We start from the raw sequence: 26849 nt of genomic DNA on the forward strand, positions 1-26849 counted from the left end.
ATTTTAATTCTAATGAAATAAAATGCAAGAAAATTCTAAAATACATCACTAACATCAATGTCTTCCTGCTGGCTCTATTAAAATGGATCTAGTGATGTCATAAGACTTTCAACAAAATAGAAGAGATTAGTAACACGAGTAAATGTCAACATGTTTTTGAATATGAAATGTAAAATATCATTAGTTTCTGGTAATTTTACAATATTAGAGAGATACTATGTCATATCTTACCTTATTGGAGACATGTTCATGAATCCAGGTCCTGGATTCTTGCCTTTTACCTTGATCCATAGCCTCTGGTTTATGACCAACAATTGGCTCCAACATCGAAACAGGCTGTAATGAGAACATTTAATATCAAAAAAAGAATTTGATGAGAAGCCTTATTTGTTAGGATTAACCCCATTAAAGGATTTTTGCCTTCCTGAGAAGCTCCAGCTTCACTTCTGGTCTTCTCCAAAGACTTCTTCAATCACTCAAGTAAGTTGACACAAACGGGTATAGTCCTCCAGGGAGGCAAACAGTTCCGTGACTAATGCCCCAGTTCTCCACAAGTGTAGTAAATTGTTGGACAATGCTTGGGCCTGGGGTGATGTCAAAATGGATGTGGAGACAGAGATCAACAGAACTTGTGCTTCTTAGCAAGTCAAACCACCTCATTTGATACGTAGCCTGTCCAAATCTTGAGACTCCTTTAGGACAGTCAATGGCATTTGGGTAACGAGGTAAATGATCTCTTCCTTCATTGTAAATTTCTTCTGGGAGTCACATGCAAAGCCTCTTTCTTTTATCATATGTATAGCTAAACAGGGTTTTGCTAGGAAGACTCAGGTAAAGGGGAATATAATTCATTAAAGCATTACAAACTGGTACCATTTCTTTTCTGTTCATTGTTGTTTTACCACTTTACACTTTGGGTCTATAGAGGACTGGGGATCTGATAATTCTTGAAATAGTCTTCTAGATTCTGTGAGAAATCATAAACCAGGTAGTTGGCTCCACCAGCAAACCAGGCAGATGGTGGTGGCATGGATTTGCCCGTTTGGGACATGATAATCAGGTTTCTAGTTGAGGTAGTACATCGAGGGTGACAGCCCTAGCAAGGGAGGTAATGTTAGTCTCTGAACACCATACTGTAGGTGTTAATCTACTTGTCTTGTTCAACAGTCCAATGTTCTGGCTAAGGACATTACTCACAAAAGGAGCAGTGCTATCTGCTTCAGTGAAGCAAATTCCTCACAAGATAAGGTAATACCATCAAAATAATAATAATAACTGGATGGACTTTTGAACTGTTTTTAGTGTGCAGAGAGTAGCCTCTAATAAAAGGTCATCTCTGCAAAGAAAAGACTGTTTTGGTTCCTGGTGATTGGCAAGATGGTAAGAAAGATGATTTAGTTTTTTTCCAGAAAGGCTCTCTGCAGGTACCAAGGGCGTAGCTAGACCAATTATAGTAGGGGTGACTTTACCTGGGAGTCTGGGGTCAAGGAATATCCTAAAGAGTCCATGGTCCTCCCAGATAATTTTGGAAATATATTATTATTAAATAATGTACATGTGAAACGATACAAAAATATTCAAAATTTAAATGTTAAAAATTCATTATTTATACTTTTTAGATAAAATCCTATTTATATATTTGTCATTTGAAAAAGTGGCAAAATCCTATTTATTAGTTAAAAAAATAAATGTAAGTTTAAAAAAAATTACATTATACTTGTGTATATTCAAAATTTAAAAAAAAAATTGTAAAAATTAAAAGCTTAACAATTGAATAAAATTCATTTATTGATTGTTTATTATTTTATATAACTTTTTATTAAAGTTGCTGTCTAAGTCTTAGTTATCTGATTTTTCTACTTATATCAAAATTTTTGGACAGTGTGACATTAATTCAGTATGAAAACATTTCTTTGTCACCAAAATAACTTTATACAATTTAACTTATTACATTTGAAGACCATTTCAATGAAGAATGATACATTTCATTAATAATTTTTTAAATTTAGTTGTTAAACTCCATATAAGCAATATGTGTTTTTTCGTACGGCATGTAGAATATCTTGTATAGTATCCTCCGATCTTAGGGCTGCAATTTGAGCAGCAACGTGTATTGCCATTCCAGGGTGAGACCCTTTCACACTTTTAATAGTCTGTAAATAAAACAAAAATAATATAATTGATAAGTTTCCTAAATAAAATTATATAAGTATTCTTTCATCTAAAAACAATCAATCTAGAACAATAGCAACAACATTTACTCTTGATAAATATTTTCAAGCAGATCTTTTTTCCATCTCTGAATACCAGCACATATTATTCATAACAGAATTGCATTAAGTCCCAATTATTCATCCATTTGGTTTATCTCACTGAAGATCAAGTTTTTATAATAAATCTCTATGTTACCACTAAAGCTCGAAAGCCGTTAATGTGTAGATTAACTAGGATGATCCGTTAAAGTTTCAAAAATTGTTCCCTTTCTCAAATTGCCAAGTGCCTAGTAGGTAATGGGCAGATTATCAAGGTAATCTGCCCATTACCTACTAGGCACTCGGTAAAGCGAAAATAAGATCTTTGCTGGAACAACAGCAACGTTTCTGTACGCTTAAATTAACATAATGTTATTTATTTCATTTTCGATATCTAAAGAATCAAGTTAATACAATCAATCATCAATCGATTAAAAAACTGTAATACAAAAAATCAAATGGTTTAAAATATTATTACAATTAGGGAAATGAATTTGCAAAACATATGATAAAATTGTGCCTACTTATTAGTGCAATCTAAAGATTGGTGACACTTTGAATTACATAGCAATTGGTTTTTGCGACAAGCACACCTATTTGTGGTACATTTAGATTTGCAGTCACATTTTCTGAAACCCTGCCCAGTACCAAGGGATTGTTTTATTGCTGTTTGACATAAAGATATTTCTACAGCAGGGACATCATCTTTCGTTAAAAATCTCTTTGCAAACACTGAATTCAGATTTTGCATACAATACCCGTTTTAGTACCAAGTTTATAAAACCATCCTCTGTATTACTAAGAACCACAGCTAAAATTGAGCATGCATCAGTTTTTGATCTGTCTTCTTCTGGTACTTTAATTCTCACAGTGACACCATAGATATTTGGGTGCTTTGCATTAGAAACTACTAACATTTTCTTTGCTTGCTTTTCTAAACATTTCTTGGCTTCATCATGCTGTTTTTTCTGATCCATATTCTTTTTACAGATGTTGCACAATACATTCTTACCATACCCTTCCTCTTTAGGATCTATTTCACCACAAACTACATGAACAAACATATCACACAATTTACACTTGTGAGCACTTGATGCTGCTTTTGAGCAAACAATACAGACCATGTCTTGTATAGTCCTCTTTACAGGCTCTGTACGAAATTGTGATGGTGATTCTGCTGAAGTTCAGGGTAACTCAGTGATGACTTCTTCAACATGCAGAGGTGATTCCTTGGAGGTGCAGGGTAACTGAATATTCTTCATAACTGTATCCTCAATCAATGGTGTAGAAGGCAGTTTAAGATTACTATCGATAAATTCTTGTATTTCTATAGGTGATTCTGTAGAAGTAGGGGATAAAGGAATGTCCTCTTGAGTAAGATTTGACTGGTAATCACATAATCACAGTCTCTTGTGAATCTTCTAATTTTTCAAGGTCTTCTTCAGTATTTATCAAATGTAATACACTTTGTGGTATAATAGAAGAAAACAATCCCATTTTTGTGGGGCAACTGAACATGGCTTCGTATAGACTTCTTTTAATTTCAGAATGATAGGCATGATTCTTCATGAATTGTACAAATCATACACCCTCACTCCACTTGTTATCAGTCATCCAAGTAGTTAGCATGTTTTCAATGTCTTGATTTGCTCGGTCTACACTTCCTTGACTTTGGCTGTGTCTAGGTTTTCCATTAATCATTTTGATTTCTGGCCACAACTGTGTTACACATTCTAAGATTTTATTACAAAATTCATGTCCATTATCAGAATGCAAAATACTTGGAGCACCAAAAGGAGAAAAATATCAAGCAAGTTATAGGCTACTTCATCCGTCCGTTTTGACGTGAGCGGCTTTAATACAACAAATTTTCTTTAGAAGTGTTGAACATGAGATTGTGTTATTAACCAATCACAAGGCTTCTTTTCCACCTTTATTTAGTTGATACAGTATACTCTTACACGTTTTGGGCCTTTTTGTCCCTCATCAGTCAACAGTTTCCCCCGATATGGCCCTTGTACACGGTAAGTTTGTATATCACAAACCTGAAGAATGAGGTGGTTATAGAGATATGATAATTAATAATGTACAAGAATTTTACTATATCTTCATAACCACCTCATTCTTTGGGTTTGTAATATACAAACTTACCATGTACAAGTGCCATATTGGGGGAAACTGTTTACTGATGAGGGGCAAAAACGCCCGAAATGTGTAAAAGATCAACTAACATATCAACTAAATAAAGGTGGAAAAGAAGCCATGTAATTGGTTAATAACATGATCTCACGTTCAACACTTCTAAAGAAAATCTAGTACAACATGGTTTCACAACAAATGAACAACAACAAATTTTGTTAAGTGATCTTGGTATATGAGAAGAAACTTAAACTTTCCATCTGGTTGAGATTGGTAATCGATGAGATCTATGTGGCATCTGCTACTGAAATGTGATGAAATAATCGGCTTTACACAAGCCCTTTTTTCGCACTTTTTTGTTTTTGTTGACAAGGATTGCATAAATCCAAAAACATTTTTTTTGGGGCTTGGATTGTGTTTTTCTAAAATGTTTTTAATTGCTTGATCATTCTGTCTCTTCGGCCACCGTGGCCAATTGATAACTGAGTTGAATACAATATGCCAAACAATTCTTCGGCATGGACAAACTTTTTCACACTTTCTTGTGCATCTCACAATGGCTCAATGAGTTTTTCACAGCCTGGTACAGTCAACACATCATAACTTTGAATTATTCAATAATCTCATGATGATTCTTCTTCTTGGAAACTTTTATTCACTTTACATCTTCAATTACGGAATCATACTTTCGTTTTGTCATTAAAACACTATTATATTTTGAATCCTGCTAAAGAGGTTTGCAAAGAACCTTTTCTTCATTTTACTCATCAATTTGGTCCTTGCTTGCATACTAGGAGTTAAATTTATCTACTTTAAAAAAAAGCACGGCACAAATTCACGCGCTAACAAGCAGAAATGAATTTGAAAACAATTAGCTATGCTACGCACTGGCAGCCGACGCAAATTATGAGAAATAAAAACAGTCGGCGACGACTAGACACAGGCAAAACCAAATTAAAAGTGGAGGGGAGAGGGAAGTAGGGAAAGGAAATGAGAGAAACAAACTTTTGAACTTTAACGACACGGAAGCCGTTAATGTGCAGATTACCTAGGTAAAATGCGGAAAACTCTTGATTCCGCACGTTAACGGATCACCCTAGTTAATCTGGAGATTAGCTAGGTAATGTACACATTAACGGCTTTCAAGTTTTAACGGTAACATATATACTACTAAAAGTCTGAGATTGTTTGGTTGGTTGTAATTAATACAGAAAAAATGGCACAAAATATCACCATTTTTTAAAGAATCCTATACTCCAAATGTGAACAGAAACAAAATAAAACAAATTTCATTAAAATTGGGTGACTGATTACTGAGCTACCACTGTTTTTTTCTGCTAACGATGTCATTCTGCAGGATGTCACTTTCTAAAGTTGCCAATTACTGTCTTAGAACTATACTTAAATTGTCGGGGTGGATATTTTCGGTGCAATATTGAAATAATCTTGCATTCTCTATAACTTCCCAAGTACTAGGCAACCACTGGTGGTTAGAAAAGTATTGTATATAACTATAAATTTGGTTATAACTTAGATAATTTGAGTTCTAAAATTTATTAGTTATATATATGAAATAAAATGGATGTCTGTTTGTCCTCAATACACTTCTAAAACCTTTGATTGATATGCACCCTTATTTTACTGACCTTCCTTCAGGGAAAAATTGCAAATCAGATGTTGGTTGCATTTGAACAAAACAAAAAATTTTAAAACATTCTAGAATAAATATTTCGAACATCGATAGCCAGACCTTTGAAGTTATAAACAAATGAAAATACAAAGATGCGTGTGTAAAACATATATGAAGAACTCTGCTCAATTATTATTATTTTTATAAGTCAAAAAGCATTTTGCCTGTGATTGAAGTTCAAAGCAACCCTGCATCCATTAAACATGATTTTTTGCAAATATTTACAATTAGATAAGGCCAATATCTCGACACAACCAGAATTTTGAAATTTAATCCATGGGCTGAGATATTCCAGGCCAAATTTCTCCGGGGTTGCCAGTTGTAAGCTCAATGCGCACTATATGTCAATCAAGTTTACGAGTGCTGTCAATTTACATTGTTTGGATCAAAATAAAACATCGTGCATATTAAATGCCCTTTGATCTCTACGACAATGTTGTGACAAAATTAACTTTTCAAAAGTTGCATGTGTGTACTGGGACTGCATGTGTGCAACTTTTAACTGGTCACTGGAACTGATAGGCTACTGACTGCACATATGTGTTTCATATGTTTCTTGATGTTTTTGTTGGTTATGATGATATACACACAAATTTCCTGTACCTGTGAGTTTTAAACTGCTGTAGATAGAACATTAGAAGCATATCACTGCATTTGTGTTTTGTGTCAAGCTGAAACAGCAAAATCTACACCATGGAGCTCAGTTTCTTTATCCTAGAAAATATCTAGTAGCTGAGTATGAGTGTTATCCCAATGCGCATGCTATGTGTTCATATTAGTATCACTCAGTGTATATTTCAAAAGTGGCTCTCCGTCTCAGGTTACACCATTGACTTTTATCTCATATTGCAGGATCATAGTCTGAGTCTTAGATTTATTTCAAGAGAAAATCTATGAAACAAGATATAGAAGAGTTATGAATCTATAAAATGCTACTACTACTATCTATTACAGTATCTTCTATTCTTTATAAATTTTTAGTAGTAAGTGACCCAATGGGTCAGGGGTGGTCTAGTGAAAACAAAGAGATTCAAAATCAGATTCAAATCCTAATCTTTTGCAATAAGTAGGTGAGCATTTTTTGTGCAGCAAATCAGCTAACAGAAATAAAATGATTGTTGTGTGTGAATATTTTTTGTATTTATTAAGACTACTTATAAAACTAGATCATGGAATACATATATAAGAGATATGTAATACAAGGAAAAAGTACACTGCAAAGGAAGAATTTTGAAAAGGCGGCAATAATGCAAAAATGCTTCTGTAATTATGCAGATGTAAACGTAGAAAAATCTTATTTTGAAATTTTCTTTATGGATAAAAATTCTTATTGTAATAATCAATTTCAAGTAAATGACAAACTTCTCAGTCTTTTTAGTTGTTTTTATTAATATCTAGACAATTTTAAGCCATGATCAAAGCCTTTAAAAATTTTGCATTAGAGGAAAACTTTGAGGAATATCTTAAAACAGCCATATTTTCAACATGTAAATAAAGAAAACCAAGAAGTTCAGTTATTCCTGAATAAATGATTACTTGAAAACTTCCTTATCAAATGTTTTACCCATGAGAACTTTCAAAAGAAAGACATTCCACAATGTTTGTGTGGCTGGGAAGTCTTGAAAGAAAAGTTGTATCTGCTCTTTTGTTTTTAATCTTCCTAAGACTAAGACTACTTGGAAGTTAATTAGAAAATCAAAAAATATTATCTTCATTTTTCTTTTGAAATAAAAATCATCCAAGGAAGAAAATTTTTTTAATCAAATACGTTCTTAATTTATTGTTATTTAAGCCTTGATGCCAATTTTTAATACCTTTTCTTTATATTTCAATAATTTGAAATTTTTACTTTCTATTAAGCCTGGACTCCACATTACCTGAAAACAGAAACTCAGAAACAGAACTGAAATATAGAGTTTTCATTTCAGTTATGTTTTCGTTTTAACTTGACTCCACTAGCATGTTATGTGGAAATGCACCATCTGTTGATCAGTTCTGTAATTGTCATAGAGTCGAACATGGATGACGCTACGAATTTTGCCATGCTTTCTCTGCATTTATTAACGATGAAATTGTTAATAATCTTTGAATTATTTACATTTTTTGTCATATTTTCTAACGTCTTCAATGAATAATTCCAAATCTATTTGTTTCCTCATCCTTTTTGCTATCCTTTCTGCCATTATGACAAGCAAACTGCATGTGACTACGAGTCACAAATTCTTGTTTTTTTATTGGTCGCAGTATGACAGAAGCGTGGAATAAAAATGGAAAAGTTAAATAATTTTTAACTCTGCTTTCAGTCTTGTTTCTGTCCAACCGAACGTTCCAAAACTGAAAGTTTCTTCAGTTTGGCTTTCAGTTTTACGATTACGTTGTGGATTCCGGTAATGTGGAGTCCATGCTTTAGTCTTCATTTACCCCAAGTTTAAAATTTAATTAGCTAATTAATTAAAATTACTTAAATTTATAAATCATTAAAAAAATATTCTCAGATATATTAAATAATGATTAAAATATATTAAAATTCTGTAAATTAAATGCAACATTAGTCAAATCTATTCAAATCTGTTGGTAAACTGGAATATAATATTTTGCCTAACAAAGACATTTAGAAATTCAATAATTAATTAATGGCAAATCTAATTACAACAGAATTAATATTACAACAGAATTAATATAAAACAGGAGACAACAGTAAATATTTATATTTTCATATTCAACTACATTAAAAAACATTTTAGTTTCTAAAATATTTTTAAAAGTTATTCATTCTATCTAATTTTATCATTTACTAAACATAATACAGTAGAATCTGCTTATTATAATCACAAATATTATCTTGTGTTTATTATTATTAGAATTAGTATGTTCCAAAACATGTTTAAATATATTTAGAAAATTTTGCTTATTGTAATCGGTGATTTTAAGATATTTAGATACATTTTAAGCTAATATAATGATATTTGTTATCTCGTTTTTCTATATGATCAGTCAGTGCCCAATTTAACCATTATAGCAATTTAAATTTCTAGTGTTTCTTACTTCAATTATCTGCTAGCCACTGTTGAAAACAATACTATAAAAATAGCAGGCAAACACTAGATGAATTACTTACTATAAATTAACTAATTAATGATGATTATTTATACTTTTTAATTGTTTTCACATATTCTTTTAATGACAGATTCAATAAAACTAGAATTTCCACTAATTGTGATCTTATATATTTATCCCCACTTAATGTTATCAGTCAGTACAGACAAGTCCAAAGTGATTACAATAAGAAAATTCTACCACACTTAATTTTCATGCTATAATTAAAGACAAGAAATTCATGTTTAATTTTTTTTTAAATCTTACGTGATGTTTAGGAACAAAGTATGGAGCATCAGTTTCTAATAACAGCCTATTTAAGGGGATTTTTTTAGCTACAAAATGGAGTTCTTTTGCTGATGGAAAAGTTACTAAATTTGTTATGCCCATATATAAATTTTCAAATGTATTCAGCCATATTTCTGCTTCTTTCCAGTCACCAGTAAAACAGTGTCGATGAATGTAATAATCGCTTGGAACTTCCTATAAAAAGAAATGAAATTATTATTTTTGAATCATATATTAGTTATATTACCTCTGTTTGATACAGCCACTATGCAGTCTTCTCTATAATATGCATAATGTCTGTATGAATCTTAATATTTCGAGACAAAAATCTTAATTTGTCTTGAACGTTCACATGCACATTCGAGATACATTTAGATTTTTGTCGGTTCTAATAAACAAACACTTAGCTTCTAAGGCATTTCAGGGAGCAAAAATGTAAGAAAAGTATAATATTTTACAGAAAAACTGGAAAATCTGAATTAAAAAATAGGCCATCTATCTTTAAAAAATTGTTATATGATATGTTTAATAACAGATCAGACATTTTGCATACAAGAAAATGAAAAATTTATTCTGAATTGCTATTGTAATTTACTTTTCAAACATATTGAAAATTGTAGCATTAGGAGGACTACTGTATTTTCGGGAGATGACCTGAAACTGAATAATTACTTGATATTACCCTTGACAGGATATAATTTTATAAGGCACATATTCTGAAAAATAGTAAATTCTGATATCTTTAACTCCACTTCAGGCTTTTGTTTTACTTTCTACATAGGAGTGCTAAAACAGTGTTTTGGAATGGAGCTTAAGCCCAGATAATTTTGATTGTTCCATTGCTCCAATCTTTTTGTATTAATAGTTTTTGAGATTCACATATTAGCAAGCATGCATTCATGTAGCTGAAGTAAAATTAACACTGGCTAACTTTCAACTCCAACTCCTGTTTGGTAAATATGGAGATAAGTTAGAAATACAGTGCATTGCCCAGATTAACAGACTATAGCTACTAAAAACAATAAGCAGTCATTAATACATTTCAGATGATGATGTCATATCTGTCAATAAAATATTCTGGTTATCTCTCTAAAATTAGCCTTTAATTTTGAGTACTGGCATATTTATTTACCATATTTACTCGCATATAAGACGAGGTTTTTATTCATTTTTCATTGCTTCAAAAACCTAGGTCATCCTATATGCACGAGCGTAGGATTCTTTGCATTTTTGCAATAATTTTTGCAAACAGTGTGTTCGCAGTTTTTACTGGATGCTCACCCTCTGGTATTTAAAAACTAAAGTATTTTATCTGGGTTGTTTGAATCATTCATGTGTATTGTCGGGAGTAAAGATGAATAGCAATAGGAGAATCAAAACTTTTAAATTGAATTCCAATTTAAAACTCCAAGATCACGTCGGAGCCCGATATAAGTTTTAATCCATTCCCATGTGAAAACAGATGATTATTCAAAAATTAGAGTTCAGAGAAACTCATAAGTGTAATCAACGGAGAGTGGATTCAACTGTAAAGAAGTGGCAAAAAAGTTTGATTGTCCAACTTTACATGAACAAATTATGTTGTCAATTTTACAAGATTTTTCTTTAAAATATTTTATTTTAAATTATTTTTTAATTAATGTGTGCATTTACATGCATTTGACATTTTATTTGTGATTAAACAAAGGGTATGTTCATAAAGTCAAATGAGTTAAACACATTAGTAACAAATCGTTTGAAAAGTAGTAATCTTGCTCAGTGTGCATACTCTGTGGTGACTACGTTTTGAATGAAACTCTAATGAAGCTCAAGAAAGAAAGAGTTAGTTTACTTCACTAAGAAAATGGCACTCAACAATATAAATGTTTCTAAATCTATTCGAGTGTTTAAATTGTAAATTAAAAGGTGAAATGATTGAAATAACTGTCCATCTGAAGCAATTTAAGAAAAAATATTTTGGATAAGGTTACACTAGCAACATTCATATCTTCGATTTTAGAAACAACCATTTAGTTATAAACAAATCGTTTGAAAACTAATGAAATAAGAATAATAATGATGTCATTCTCGTTTAACTTGTTAGACTTTACAAACGTACCCAAAATAAAATTAAATTGTATTAATAAATCTAATTTTCATTATTTTGATCATTAAAGTTACACCTTGTCCTATATGCGAGATTGTCTTATGATTGAGTAAATACGGTATTTATTTTTCATTATTTGTATTAAAATAGAATAAAGTTTGCTAATTGAAAAAAATTATAATACATGTATACATTTAAATAAAAATTCAAAAATAATTGATTAAAAAAACTGATGTTTTATAATAATTATTTATTTAAAATTGCCAAAGCCAAATAAATAATCAATTACATTCAATTAATCACTCAGCTTTACTGTCAACACTATCAACATGAATGAAAAATAGATAATGACAAGATTTAAAATTTAGAAAATAGTAAGAAACATAAGACCTCTGGAAATACTGGAACCAAAGTATACTGTACTTTTTTATAACTTAAAAAAGTAAACATACAAAAGTTTTTATGTAAAAGTTTTATAAGATAAATTAAAAAAATTGCTTTTTGAAGTTAACTTTACAACATTAAATAAACTCAATGATTTTATAGTAGACAAACCAAAGCACTGTCAAATTTATATATTTTCTATTCATTAATAACAATATTAAGTAACTGAAAATATAACTATACTAGCAGATAAGCCCAGCATTGCTTGGGCAAAAAATAATAGATAGCAAAGATTAAGATTATTACATTATAGCCAATCTTACCTGTTTTTGCAGAATGCAAGAATTAGGTCCCCCAGTTTCCAGACTAATTAGAGAATTTTTAGATGGGTCTAAAAATATGTTTGATTTCCACAAAAATGGAAAAACCGCATCTGCGCCTGTAAATCTTGCATGCTGCTTTCTCTTACACTTCCATTGTAAACACTCCCATTGATAAGGAATACACTTCTTTCATCCCCACATGGTACCCTACTAAAATGCAGTTAAAAACAAAAAATTGATCTAAAATGGTACAGTAGAAGCCAAGTTCTTTAGGATAAGCCTTAATTCTTTCCCTCTCCTCTGTGGAGGGGAATGCTGAAAAATCCATTCTTAGTGTACGTTCTCGTGATGTACCTTAACTGTGTACCAAATTTCAACTTTCAACTCCTAACCGTTTGGGCTCTGCACTTATTATCATCATCAACCCATCTTGATTATATATGTAGATTAACCAGTTGTTTGCAGGGTACTATCGTTGGAGAAACCGGTTTTAGTTAAACTGTTGCGCAGTACTCCAGTTGGAGTAAGTGTCAATTTTTTTCATAATTAACTAGGTAGTGGTGATTTCAGCACTGATTGGCTTTTATCTACATAGACTAAATCTGTTTCAACGAATAAGATATTTGTTACCACCCCATATTTTTAAATTTACCCACAAAACTCCTTTCCATGTTAAGTCTATGGGAGACCCTTCTTTCGTTCATTTGACTATAAAATCCTCGTTAGCATGTTTTGTTGAGCTCTAATTGGTATATTATAGCTAAATGACTATCCTTTAACGAATAAGCATCGGCTTGGGTTTGTGGGGTGGAAACTTTCTTGGAAAAAGTTATACCTTCTTCGAGGCTACACTGTCAGCTACAAATGTAAACAAACAATTATAAATCATTATGCTCATCTATTTTTAGCTTGAATTTAGTAAATTTTTATGTATATTTATCCTATTTAACAAATAAGCATGTTTTTTAAACCATCCAGCCATAAATCTTTCAAAAACAAAATACGTCCAGTTATTATGGTACTTCCGTAATACATAAGAAATACATGTATAGTCGTTAATATAATAAAGTAATAATCGCTTATTATAGTCTACTATTAGTACAATAGTGTAAATAACATATAAATAGAATCAAATACACATCATCAATAATAAAAGTATATTGACCTAGATCAGGGGTGGCAAACTGTGGCACGTAAGAGAAATCATCTGGCACATAATGTATCATATGGTTTCTGTCTTTTTCAATCATCCTTTCTGTTTATCACCTAATCATCTCTTTTTCAATCAGATTTTTTACATTTATTCGAATTAAAGTGAATTCGTTTAATTTCTTTAAATATCATTATTTGAAGTCTAATACATTGGCATGCATTAACATCTTTAAAGCTAAGTATGCTTACAATATGGCACGCGGACTCAAAAAGGTTCACCATCCCTGACCTAGATTAAGCCACCACCCCCATTCTGATCGGCGTTATAATCTGTAGGCCATATTATTTCTCTACGTCAATTTAGAAAGCTGCAGTTTTTTTTATTTGACAGAATATAGTCATATCTAAGTAACATATATAACAAATTAATAGAATGTTTATAAAAAACGAATTTTTTAAATATTTTTAAATCTTAAATTTTATTAATTTTTTTAAACGTACATAATATTTTGAAGTTAACAATCATAAAGTGTAATATATACATGATAGAAAACCAAAAACAGATCATATCTATGACAATTTTTAAGTGAGATATCGCAAATCGAAAAACCACTTTAAAAACCACAAAATGTTTACACAACAGCAATTTTGTTTCAAGTTATTGAGACTAACAGCTGACAGGTTAATGATTAATTCTATTTATCTCATGAAATAGTTACTTACAAATCTTATGAAACATGTGCATTAGAATTACAAAAACTACATTATTTATTTTGATATTTTATTACATGCACACCATATACCAATATAAAAAAATTTTAATTATTAACTAGAATATGAAAAAACTTCTGTAATGATAAGAAAATGGAAAAAATTTCTTATATAGGAAACCAGAGTTGACAACTTATAAAAAATTTGATTTAACTGAATACTGTATGTTTTGAGAATCAAAGAAATCAAGAAGAAAATGAAATTAATCTACTATAGAAGATACTGCTCTAGTTAATACTCCATTTCATCTGTTCCTTTCACACTACAAATACTCTCTTGTGTGTCTTTGTGATATGCAATACAAATAAGATCTGAAAACTGTATTCTCTAATCTTCAGATCCAAATTCTGCTGAGTTTTATAAATATTTACCAAATTATTCTCAAATTAGATAAACTTAATTTTTTCTTTTTCTTTAAAAAATCATTATATTCTTCTTAAAATTAAAATATTAATATTGATCTAAACATTATTCTAATGTTAATGTAACATTAATGTGAGACCGCGGATTTTAGCGGAAAAATTTTTGTAAATGAAAGAAAACTTTCATTTTTTCGTTCAAACATTTTGTAAACAATCACCGATAGAAAAACTCACTGAGAAATGGAGCAGAGGTCTCCAGTAACTATCAACAGTTAGGTGGAAAAGTTGACACTTAGCTGTCAAGAATTTGCAAGTCATCGTCAACAACCGACCGCTTCCCACACTAACACTATAAAAGCTCACGCCACCGGAAACAGTACGCGTCAGCACACAGAAGTTATTATTGTACTTGTGCCATCGATCTTCATGAGTCAGACTAGCATCCCAGGGAGAGGACATACGACCGCCACACTTCAGCCATACCTTCCAGTCTCACATAGAGGTATTTTGTTAGAACTTTGCGAACTCTCTCTCCCTAGCAACGGCATTAGGCTTAGCTCATAGCTGCCTATGTAGAACTTGTCAAGCCATGCATTTAGGCGTATGTTAATCACATTTAATCTCCTAGTATATAGTAGAATAGACTTGTAACCAATTTGTATGTTATCTAGTTATTCAATAAATGTTTTATTTGTTATAACCTGTCTCCTGTCAATCCAAGATGCCTGTTGACTTACTAACACACTTGCCCACTCATTTTTTGCCCTCCTAGCCATCCAACGACAAAGAGATCGGGTTTTGCCAACCCGTGCAGTGTAAGTGGTCAGAAAGGATTAACCCCTGACCCTCTCTGCTTATCTCACATTAAACATTATTTAAAATTTTAAAAATATACTCTTATAAACTTAATAGCTGTACAGAAAAAAATGACATTAAAAAGATAGATAAATTTAATTTCATTAATATAAAATAACAAGTATATATTTTCTTTTGACCTGGTTCTCGGTCCCGACTACCTACAAGTCTGGTTTGTTTTGTGCGCGCATGATTTGGGCCCCAACTCCTGACATGTACTCCTTCATAACTCTAAGGTGTGCAGCCATTGACAGCAATGCAATTTTAGAGATGAGACATAGTCTCATCAATAAAATTAAATTATAAAATTAAACTTATAAAACTGAATATAAAAATTCCAACTAAAGGAGTATGTGAAATAGATTATACTACATATAGGTTTGCACTGTTAAAATGAAGAGTCAATAACTTAAAAGTCATATTCAAATATATTAGTACTACTTACTTCTTTAAGTATTTCTATACAATCATCATGAGCATCTCGACAATGAATAACAAGAGGTAGATTTTTATGAACAGCTATTTTCAACTGCTTTCGAAAGACTTTTTGCTGAATACTAGGTTGGCAAGAATTTCTGAAAAATTTGGATATAACAGAATGTTAAATGTAAGTCTCAATAATAATAAATCTTTAACATTTTTGTTGGTGCCTGCCTCCGAAACTTTGGGAGCCTGGCACCACTTTAAATATTATTGGAGGCTGAACGGGTTCCAGCCCCTTTAGAGTTGACACCCATACTTATATGTTTCAATACAAACATTAAAGCATATAATCATAGGCTATAATTTATAATATGTATTATAAATTAAAATATAATAGAATTACAAAATAATGATTGATTTTAGCTGAAATTTAAATTTGTTTTAATTTTTTTAGTAATTTCATTCATTTTTGTTTTATAAATCTGTCTGCTTTTTAAAAATTCAAAAGTTTAATTTTAAGCAAATTAACATTAACTGAACTAGTGGGCTAACTAACTGAAGCAAAAATTATGTTTTTAAAAATTTACCTTGATGAGTAATCTAGACCAATTTCTCCTAAGGCAACAACTCTTGGATGGACTAATGCCTTTAGCAAATGTGTTTCAATATCATCGTCGTATTCATTGGCAGAATGTGGATGACAACCAAAAGCAGCCCAAACATTGTTTTCTTTTAGAAGTTTTTCCCATTCTGATTTCTGTAATTAATAAATATTAGATTAAATTTAAAAATTAAAATATTTTAATACAATATTACAAATATATAATGAAACTATATTATTAATTTTATTGAAAACAAACAAAAAATAAACACATTTTTGTTAACAATTAACAATTCGATAAATATATATTAAATGATATATAAAATGAAATACTATATATATTATATTTATCAATGAAATTGAGTACACAGTCTATCAATTTAATTCCCAGATAAGTTCTATAAAAATCCAAACAAATAGAGCCTTAAAAAATATATCTAAAATTAGCTTACCAATGATTTGGAAATAAAATCATAAAGCTTGGACAACAGCTTCCATTTTTGAGGAATGATTTGGTCACCACTTCATACCAAAGTCTAACATTATTGCAAGTCTAAACAGATTCCATTTAAAGTGATGCTTCTCATTGACAATGCACCCAGTCACCTTCCTGCCACTCTAATTGATTTTGACCCATGTGTGAAAATTGTGTTTTTGCCACCAAATGCAACCAGCTTGCTTCAACCAATGGACCAGGGAGTCATCAAAACATTCAAGGCTTACTAAACAAGGTATTCATTTGCACATCTGAATGAAGCTATGAGGCAAAACAGTGAGATATCTGTTTAAGACTTTTGGAAACAATTCAATGTTTTAGATGTAAGAATCATTGGAAAATCTTGGGATAAAATTTCCAAAAAACATTGAATGATGTCTGGAAAAAACTGTCCATTTTTTTCAAAACCGAGACAGAAACAACGCTAGAAACTGATCATGTGATAGAAGTTGTTAATCTTGCCAGTCAATTAGATTTGGAAATCAATGATGATGATGTCAATGAGCTGTTGGATTCACATAGTCAGGAGCTAACAATTAGAGAAGCTTCAGCAAAACATCACTGAAGTATCTGACACTTCAGACCCAATTCCTCCAGAAATGCACATGACAATTGCAAGCTTGGCAGAAGGTCTCAGTTCAATTGAAAGGGACTTAATAATTTTAGAAAACATAGACTCCAACGAAGAATGTACGAAGGCTATTTTTTAAATAAGGTCTGTTTTTTAATAAGAAGACAAATACTGTAAATATCATTAAAATATATTTTTTTTCCATATTCTACATACTTTTATCTACTTTTCTACATAATTTCCATTTTTGTTTAAACATTTGTCATACTGCTCAACAATTTTTTGAATTCCGACTTCAAAGAAATCTGCCGCCTGTGAAGAAGCCCAATCCATGACTGCAGTTTTCACTTCTTCGTCGTTGAAACGTTGACCACCAAGGAACTCCTTTAAGTATCAAAACAAGTGAAAATCACTGGGTGCAAGGTCTGGACTGTGTGGATGATCGTATTGAGTCAAAATGATAAAGCACTGTTTAATCTTTTTGTTTTGTGATCGTCAGAAAGCAGTCTTGGAACCCACCGAGAACACAATTTTTGATAATTCAGTTTCTCCGAAACAATGGCATACAAAACTGATCTTGAAATCTGTGGAAATTCAATTGATAATGTTGAAATCGTGAATCGTCGGTCCTCTCAAATTTTGTTATCCACATCACGAACCAAATCTTCAGAAATCAGAGAAGGTCGGCCAGGGCGTGGCTCATCATGCACATTAACTTGCCCATCCTTGAACATTCTTACCCATTTTCAAACTTTACTGTCACTCATAGCATTATCACCGTAAACTTCACAAATCTGACGGTGAATTTCCGCTGCTGCCAAGTTTCTTGCACTCAAGAATCGAATAACAGATCGTATCTCACAGTCGGCGGGAGACTCAATTTTCTTAAATATTTTAAACTTCTACAGCTCAGCATACAGACAGACGATATGGCTGCAAATAGCATCAAAACGCGCGCCAAGCTTGCTCGGAGCAGAAGCGCATGCATACTGTCATGATTGCGCATTATTCTCACTCTCATTCACAAACGGACCTTATTTAAAAAATAGCCCTCGTATTATAACTACAAAGCAAGGAATAAAAAAAATTATTAGTTTGTTATGAAAAAATTCTGTATGAAAAAAAGAAGAGACTATCATCAGATGATTTTATGAAGCCCTCGACATTTATTTTTTTAGTATTTTGTATTAATATATATAAAGAACTGCAATTTTATTAAATATTTTTCTTCTAAACTAGTGTTTTTGTTAGTCCTCGGTCCCAATTAAACAAAATTTATATGCAAAATTGTACCCGACTTACAAGAATTAAACTTAAGTGATTTTTGTAAGACCCACCTATCGCATAACTTCAAGGTATTACTGTATACAGATATATAGTAATACCTGTATTCCATGATCATTCTAGTATTTCCTATTTTCTTTGGACATCCCATATCACATGCTTTAAGTCATAGGAGGACACTTAGTCTTGCTACTGTTTCCATCTTGTTTTTTGTTAAGAAAAATTTATTAACTTTAGAGTACTAATTCCAGAAATTACAAAGTTTTAACATCATGATTACTGTTGACAATTTTCTGTAGGCCCACTATTGAGCTATCTCATTATTATTAATTTTACTAATATGCATTTTTTTAAATTAAATTAAAAGTTTCATCAGTACACCTTGTAGATTACAATGAAAGACTAGTACTTATTACCTTAAATTAGACAATATTTTTATTATTTCCTTTAAATTTCTATGCCTTAACCTTTCTGTTATACTAGAATTAAAATTAATATTTATATTTTTAGTTTTAAAACATTTATTTATATTTTTATTTAAGGTATTTATGATATTTTTTTGTTTTTTATACTTTAATATAAGGATCATAATCAATAATCATGGTGTAAGAACCATTTTTTTTCTTCTCTACCAAGTGTGATCAATTATCCAAAAAAAACTGGTTATCTGATATTGTCCCGTCCCAATTATTTTGGATAACTGATGCTCTGCTGTATATTATCCTTTCTGTTGTTATATTTAAATTTTAATTATCTACAAATTATTAAACAGAAAACAACCATTACTATTGAATGTAACTAGTACTAAAAACACATATATACATTAATGTTAAATTAAATATTAATGATATGATTCTATTAATATTAAATTATATTTAATTTGTAATTGTTCTAGTAGTTTCTAAGAGAAAAATTTTTTATATAGATATTTTATTTGTTTCTTTACACCATATTTCCTGTAATAATTGCCCAGATTCTAAAAGAAATGTCAAACCAAAGTAAAAATGAACTTAAAAGTAGTTAAATTACCTTAATTTACTTAATAAATTTCAATAATTCCTATTATTATCAATGTTTGATGATAATATTAAACAGTATTTATTTTTCCAACTTTCATATAGGAAATTATTGTATCGATAGTCGATTATTTGATAACGTCAAACATCACTAATATACCAGTATTTAGGTCAACCAATGCAGTTTACTTCACAATACAAATTAGATGGGCAATTAATAAAAGAAGAATATTTGTGGGCAATTATTACAGGAAATATGGTAAATTTGTTTCTTTAATTCATTCATATTCTTGTTTCTTCACTTAAAAATGAAGAAATGAGAAAATGAATAAATTAGATCTTCAGATTATTCAATAATACAAATAATCTAAAGTGAAAAACATTAAACATTTTTTAAATGAAATATAATTACCTTGGCAAATGATTGAGGATCACAGAATATAGTGATGCATCCTTCATAATTTTTAGGAAAAGTTTCACAATTTTCCAACTGATATTTTTCATATGTTCCTTGAAAATGTTCACGTTTAAATAAGAAGTCAAGATGGCAGTGTGTATCAATAAAACCAATACTAATGTTTTCAGAAAAAGAAATATCATATGGCGGTAAACTGAAAAATGAATTCATTCGATTTCTTTTTAGAGATGAGTTAATTTCAGAATGATGGTCTGTAGGATATGACAGTCGTCGTACATAATTATATTTATTTCTTGGTAGTGATACTGCATCTGCACTTCTTCGTCCTTTCCTAAATACTATAGGTAAGTGAAAGGTTTCATCTACAGTTTTTGTCATATTAGAAATATCCGTTTTCTTTGAATTATTAGAATCACAGATATCTTCAAATGATATTTCACAAGTCTTCACTGAACTTGATGATTCTGTTGATAACTCAGATACAGAAATGTCATCTTGTTTATTGCATTTAGAAGAATTACAAGGAGTTAGATTGTAACTTAATGCTGGTGAATCTTTTTGATAAGTTTCAGTACATTTTAAAGTTGAATTTTCTTGCAAGTTCAAGATTTTAACATCAGCAATTATTGGTTTTTTATTTACAGTCCAACCACTTGGAGATTTTCTTTTCATTGACTTGTACTGTCCATACTTCATTACAGGTGAATCTATATTCAAATTTTCTAAATGAAATTGCATGTTATAATTTCTTTCAGCATCATTCCTATTTATTTTGTTTTTTAATTTTTCTGGATTACACAAATAAAAACTGGAGGTAGTTTTCTTCGGTTTAACTATTTTTGACTGATTAATAACAAAATATCTATTGTCGTCTTCAATATCAAGATCACACAAATTTTGATGCTTTTTCTTATAGTCCGGGGTCAACAGATCTTCATCGGCTAATGGCATTTTAAAAGAGCTGTGAAAAAAATTTTCCCTACGAGGTGGGGACTGAGATAAAATAACTACATCTTCCAAATTATCTTCAGTATCACTCATTTTATAATCTGAAGACATTTCTTCATATGTATCGTTAAAAGAATAGTTGAAAGGATCAAATTTATCAGACATCTGAAAATAATATTCAGTGATGAATTTGTATATTATTATATGTCATGGTTTAAGTATTTCACAAAAATTTTGTTTAATGTTCAATATCTTCAATGTCTGTTTTGAAAATATTCTATAATCTGAAATAAAAGAAAACATTTTATATATTTTATATTATTTTTAAAAAGTGATTTAATTATATTTAATTCAAAAATATTATTGGCTATATCTACAATAAATAGAAATCTACAACTAAAATAAAAACTTTGAAAATTAGTGAATAAATATTTTATTTACTAATTTTCAAAGCATGGTTTTATATTCTAATCAAATATTTTTCAATTCCTTAACTCATCTTTCAACATATATTGTTTTCAATATTACATTACCTTCGTTATAGCGCTGCTCACTATACCACGCACTCGGTTATAGCACGGGTGATGTTCGTGACGTGATAAGCTCAAACACATTTATACAGGTCCGTGCAGCGTTAGTGAATAGTGCATTTTATTGTTACTGCATATTGAGTAATTGTGTATGTATTGAGTTCCTGCATGTATTTTGAATGGCATTTAATTATTGTATGCATGATGAGTAAAAGAAAAGCTTGACATTATTGCTAAAGTAAAGAGGTGAACCGCGCTACAGCGCGCCGCTCGATATAATGTGGTTCACCTTATAACACGGGTGTTGTTTCCCGCCCAACATGCGCGTTATATCGGGGGTCCACTGTACTATGTTTACATAACAACAGCTAATCAGATTCAAAAGCTTGATTGCAGATAATTTTTCATTCTCATTTCAATAAAACAGAATTAGCTAATAATGAATGAATTTTCTAACTGGGTTATTTTTACATCTTTTATGCAATAGAGTGAACCTTTTTTGAAGTGGATTAGATAGTGATGTGGCATTACAGCATTCACCAGTAGCATAACCAGAAAGGGGTCCAGACCTCCCCTTATAATAAATGAATTATGAAAAAGTCAGATAAATAAGGAAAAAGTTTTGAATGTGACAAATGCACTTATACACGTGTATATATATATAATAAAAAGAGACTGCTCTTCATCCACGGCACTACAAGAATAAATGAAGATTTTCACTTCTAATTCAGGTTCCCTAATACTGGTTCTAGTTATGTTACTAGGATTCATACATTGGCATTCAACAACTGAAAGAGTGAAGTCATATAAGTCTAGAACAAGTTATTGTATATGATAATCATGACCTACCGTATTTTACGGACTATAAGACGCACTTTTTTCTTCGAAAAATTGCCTCCAAAATTCAGGTGCGTCTTATAATCCGTAGCGTCTTATAGGTATTTTTTTAAAAAATTGCTTAAAAATTAAGGTGCGTCTTATAGTCCGTAGCGTCTTATAGGTATTTTTTTAAAAAATTGCTTAAAAATTAAGTCTTATAGTCTGTAGCGTCTTATAGTCCGTAAAATACGGTATATTCTCATTATTCCGTTAATTTTCATTGTGTAAACATAGTATTAGCCACAAAGTGTTTAACCACTTGTATATAAAATATATGAAATTATATTTCTTGTACTTACCACATTAATTACGATGAAAGGAATTTTGAAAAAGTATATAGTTACACTTTCTTAATGGTGTCAATATTGTAATATAAAAGAACATTGCAAAAATAATAAAACATAAAGAATATTAAACATAATTTCATTTAATGTAGAAAATGATGCATACTAGTATTTGAATAATTTGTATTACTTGTATCGATGGAAATCAAAACTATTTGTTAATACTTTCTTAGAAGTCAAGATGTGTTAATGAAATAATTCTCTCATAATTTTATGAAAATGTAAGGAACAACTTTGGCTGAAAGCAAGCTAATAATTTCTGTAAACAAGGAAATTCACAAACAATTTGCAGATTCTTACAAAAAAACCACAGAGCATAATAATAATTGAAAAACATAAAACAAAAAATTTTCTTATAAATAAACCCCATGATAGCTCAGAGATTTTATCTGAGAGGGATGAACAGCAAATTTTAGAAAAAATTAAAATTAACACCGATATATTAGGGATTAGAACCAATCACCAAACCAGTGTATCAAAAATACATAGACATGTATAAGAAAGTAGTGAAAAGATGTTTAATGTTGAAACAATATATTGTAATAAAAGAAATTAAATATATAATTGTCAGGGTAATATATAAGTTTTTTTTTATATAATTTAATAAAGGCCAATGTTTGTAAACCTTAGTAGTCTTGTCTCTGATAAAATGTGATTATAGTTAAAAAACAATGGTTATCTTCTGTCTTACCCTTTGAAGTTTTTTAATTTTTTAAGAAGTTCCCTTAAAAAATTGCTTTTTTAAATAAAGTATATAAGTTGTTAGATAGAAATTGTGGATAGGCAAAACAAACACAAGGAAAAATTAGACTTTGCAAAAAAATCATCTAAAAGAAACTGAAAGCTTTTGGAAAATGAATTTTATGAAAAGAAACTGAAAAAAAATTTGAAAAGGAAAATCTCAGACCAACAGTAAAACACAGGGTTATACACTGAAGAGCAATTGAATTAGGGATAGCTAGCATTATGCAAATTTTGAGTTGTATGTAAGCGTGAAAGTGATTTGCAGATGAGGTAAGCAGCAGTTTGACAAGATAAGGAGTGCTGCTAATGATATCAGTAATAGTCAGAAGCAAAATGGGTAAGAGTAAAGATCTAAGTGCATTTGATCATGGACAAATTGTCGTCAGAGCCTGACAAATGGGTCACTCCATTTCGAAAGTAGTGGAAACACTGGGATTTTCACGCAACACTGTTTCGAGGGTGTACCGCGAGTATGTTGATTCTGGTACAACCATCACTGCCAGGGGTCAATTGCCGTGAACAACAGCACGTGGATGAGCGAGGTCATCGGCCCCTCAGTCTCGCTATCGCTCACGGTCAGCTAGTACTACGAGCCAACTGCACTATCGCAATCGGGAGTCACGATGCTTGAACAAAAGGAAAAAAAGGAACAGGTGTTCGACTGTTTGTGCTCCTGACGGACTCCCTGAGAGGGGAACTGCCGGCAGGCCACAGATTGTTTAATGTCACTAGTTATTGATTCACAGTAGTTCTTGAACAAAAGGAAGGACTTTACCGTGAGATGGCAGCACTAGCAACTACGGTGCTGTATGCATGATAGCATTAAATAAATATGATAACTTAAAAAGTATAACTTTCTTATTTTTCGTCTCTGGTCCAAAAATAGGGTATCGTTGAACTCATCTCGGTCCTGAGTTCAAATACAGTTGACTCCGCATAAGTCAACACCCCAAGGGGAAGTGGAAATGTGTCGAGTTATCCGATGTGACGACTAAAGCAAAGTTGGGAAGAAACCACAAAACTATAATAAATAAAATACAGTAGTGCATTATACAGTAGTATAGGCTTACAATACATTGTGTCCTCCATTTACAATTACTCTGTAGATGAAAAACTGAAAAATTCATTTAGTGTTGTTTGTTTTGAGCACTTAACTGTCTCAACTTTCTTTTTCAATGATCACGAACACCTTGAAAACATCATCTTCACAATTGTCAATTGTTGGCAAGTAATGTCTAAGGATTCTCAATGCCTCTAGCGTGAGAAAATGCAAAATTGGATTCTGGTGTGACGTTGATGTAGATTGTATATTTTCTTTTTGTTTATCTGTTATTATTTTATACATAAAAATACATAAAATGTTAAGGCATTTTTATTAATATGTATATGTGTATATATATTAATTATATATTAATAAATAAATCAACTCCCCCTCCTGAAAAAAAAAAAAATGAGTTTGCACCACACGTGCAGAATGAATTCAATTTTTCAGGAGGGGGTGACGACTTATCGGAGTGTGGGACAGCAAAAGTATGTCGACTTATCCAATGGTGACGAGTTAAACGGTGTCGAGTAAACCGGAGTTTTTTAACATTAATGCCTACGTAAGTCGGCTGGGACCACAGAAAGCTGACTACTTAACCGTTGGTGTCGAGTTATCAGGGTGACGACTCATGCAGAGTCAACTGTATATACTCAAAGTCCCAAAATTCCATAGGGTGCAATCTATCCCCAAATTGGGTGACCTCACTTGAGAATTGCTATACTAACACACTTTTCGATACCCATTTTGGTTAATGTTACCCTTGGTGCCAAGATAGCCGCTCATCTCTGATTCCAGCAAGGAAACAGTGGAATGCACATTCTAACCTAACCTAACCTAACCTATTCTAATAATTTGGTTGCTAATAATTATGGTAATTTATTAGAATTGGTTAGGTTAGGTTAGGACGTGCATCCCACTGTTTCCTTGCTGGAATCAGAGACGAGCCGCCATCTTGGCACCAAGGGTAACATTAACCCTAGTGGTTTCAAAATTACAGGTAGAAAGCTCTGATAATATAACAAACAAGCAACAATTGAGAATACATTTAAACCAGGAGTGAACCAATTAGACCTAAAATTACAAAAAACTGAATTCGTTCAATACCATAAAGAATACAAATCATTGTAAAATCATAAGGCAAGCCACTAACAATTAGTTTTGTTTGTCACGTGTTATTATATAACATCGATATCAAAATTTAAAAAATCGAATGGAGCATTACATTTTATTATAATATATAAAATCTATCAATTAATAATGTAATTAACGTTTACTAACTTTTTCTCCAAATAAAAGTATATTCTTTGGTCAAAAATCGTTCCAAAATTTTAAACTTTAGAACCGAAGTTCTATATTGCAATTGAAATTACCGCACTAGAAGAGTGTTGCCAGCTCACGATATCATTTCTCGATGGAGGATTTTTTTTTTTTTTTTTTTTTTTTTTTAATAAATTCTGTTTTTAAAATTACTTTCTTGCGTATTTTAATATTTTAAAAAAATGTTTCTTATTTATAATATAAATATAAATGTTGCACGCGTGTGCGATAAAAATACCTCGTGTTGTTTCTGCAACAACGCGTTGTGGTACGTTGATAATTCACGAATGCATTTAACATTCCCGCAAACTTCTCATCAAGGTCTTTGCCCAGTGGCGTAGCTAGGGGGTGCGGTAGGTGCGGTCCGCACCGGGCCCCTGGAAAGCGATAGGCCCACGGGAGCCCCAAAATCACAAGAAAAAAGACCCGAAAAATTTTTTCGGGGGCACACAAATCTGGTTCCGCACCGGGCCCGGAGAACCGTAGCTACGCCACTGTCTTTGCCTATTGAGCAATCAACAATTATTTTAGAATGTAATTACTTCCGAACTAACCACTGATAAATCTTTTAATTATAGTGTGTTTGATCTATAAAAGATGCGTGTATATTTATGAAACTATTGTGCGAAATAAGATCAAAATACAGTAAACCGGTTAATTCGAAAATTTAAAAAAATGTCACGCTAACATTTACTTTACTAATTTTAAATCTTGTGAGTACACAAAAAAAATGTATGTGAGAATTAATGTTATTATCAAAGAAGATATAAATATAAATTACTGGTTTGATATTTTTGTCCAATCAGACGACCTCTTTTTTGATTTAAGTCGACTT

At 31.1% G+C, this 26849-nt stretch overlaps 1 protein-coding gene across 3 annotated transcripts; it reads right to left on the reverse strand.

Annotated features, from left to right (window-relative positions):
• Positions 1–1807: 1807 nt before the first annotated feature.
• Positions 1808–26079, reverse strand: LOC136975495 (uncharacterized). Of its 3 annotated transcripts, XM_067270565.1 has the most exons (7): positions 25976–26077; positions 21191–21439; positions 20202–21148; positions 16409–16578; positions 15840–15973; positions 9445–9656; positions 1808–2153 (listed from the first exon to the last, which is right to left on the reverse strand). In XM_067270565.1, exons 2-7 carry the CDS (start codon positions 21318–21320, stop codon positions 2013–2015), a joined length of 1734 nt encoding a protein of 577 aa, XP_067126666.1. In that variant the 5' UTR covers positions 21321–21439; positions 25976–26077; the 3' UTR covers positions 1808–2012. The 3 variants fall into 3 exon arrangements, with proteins under 3 accessions (XP_067126666.1, XP_067126658.1, XP_067126674.1); XM_067270557.1 differs by having other exon boundaries at positions 20202–21439; XM_067270573.1 differs by lacking the exon at positions 9445–9656 and having other exon boundaries at positions 15844–15973; positions 20202–21439; positions 25976–26079.
• Positions 26080–26849: the final 770 nt, after the last annotated feature.

This window comes from Centruroides vittatus, unplaced genomic scaffold (genome assembly GCF_030686945.1).
Source record: "Centruroides vittatus isolate TY-2023 unplaced genomic scaffold, ASM3068694v2 contig_1089, whole genome shotgun sequence".
NCBI lineage: Eukaryota > Metazoa > Arthropoda > Arachnida > Scorpiones > Buthidae > Centruroides > Centruroides vittatus.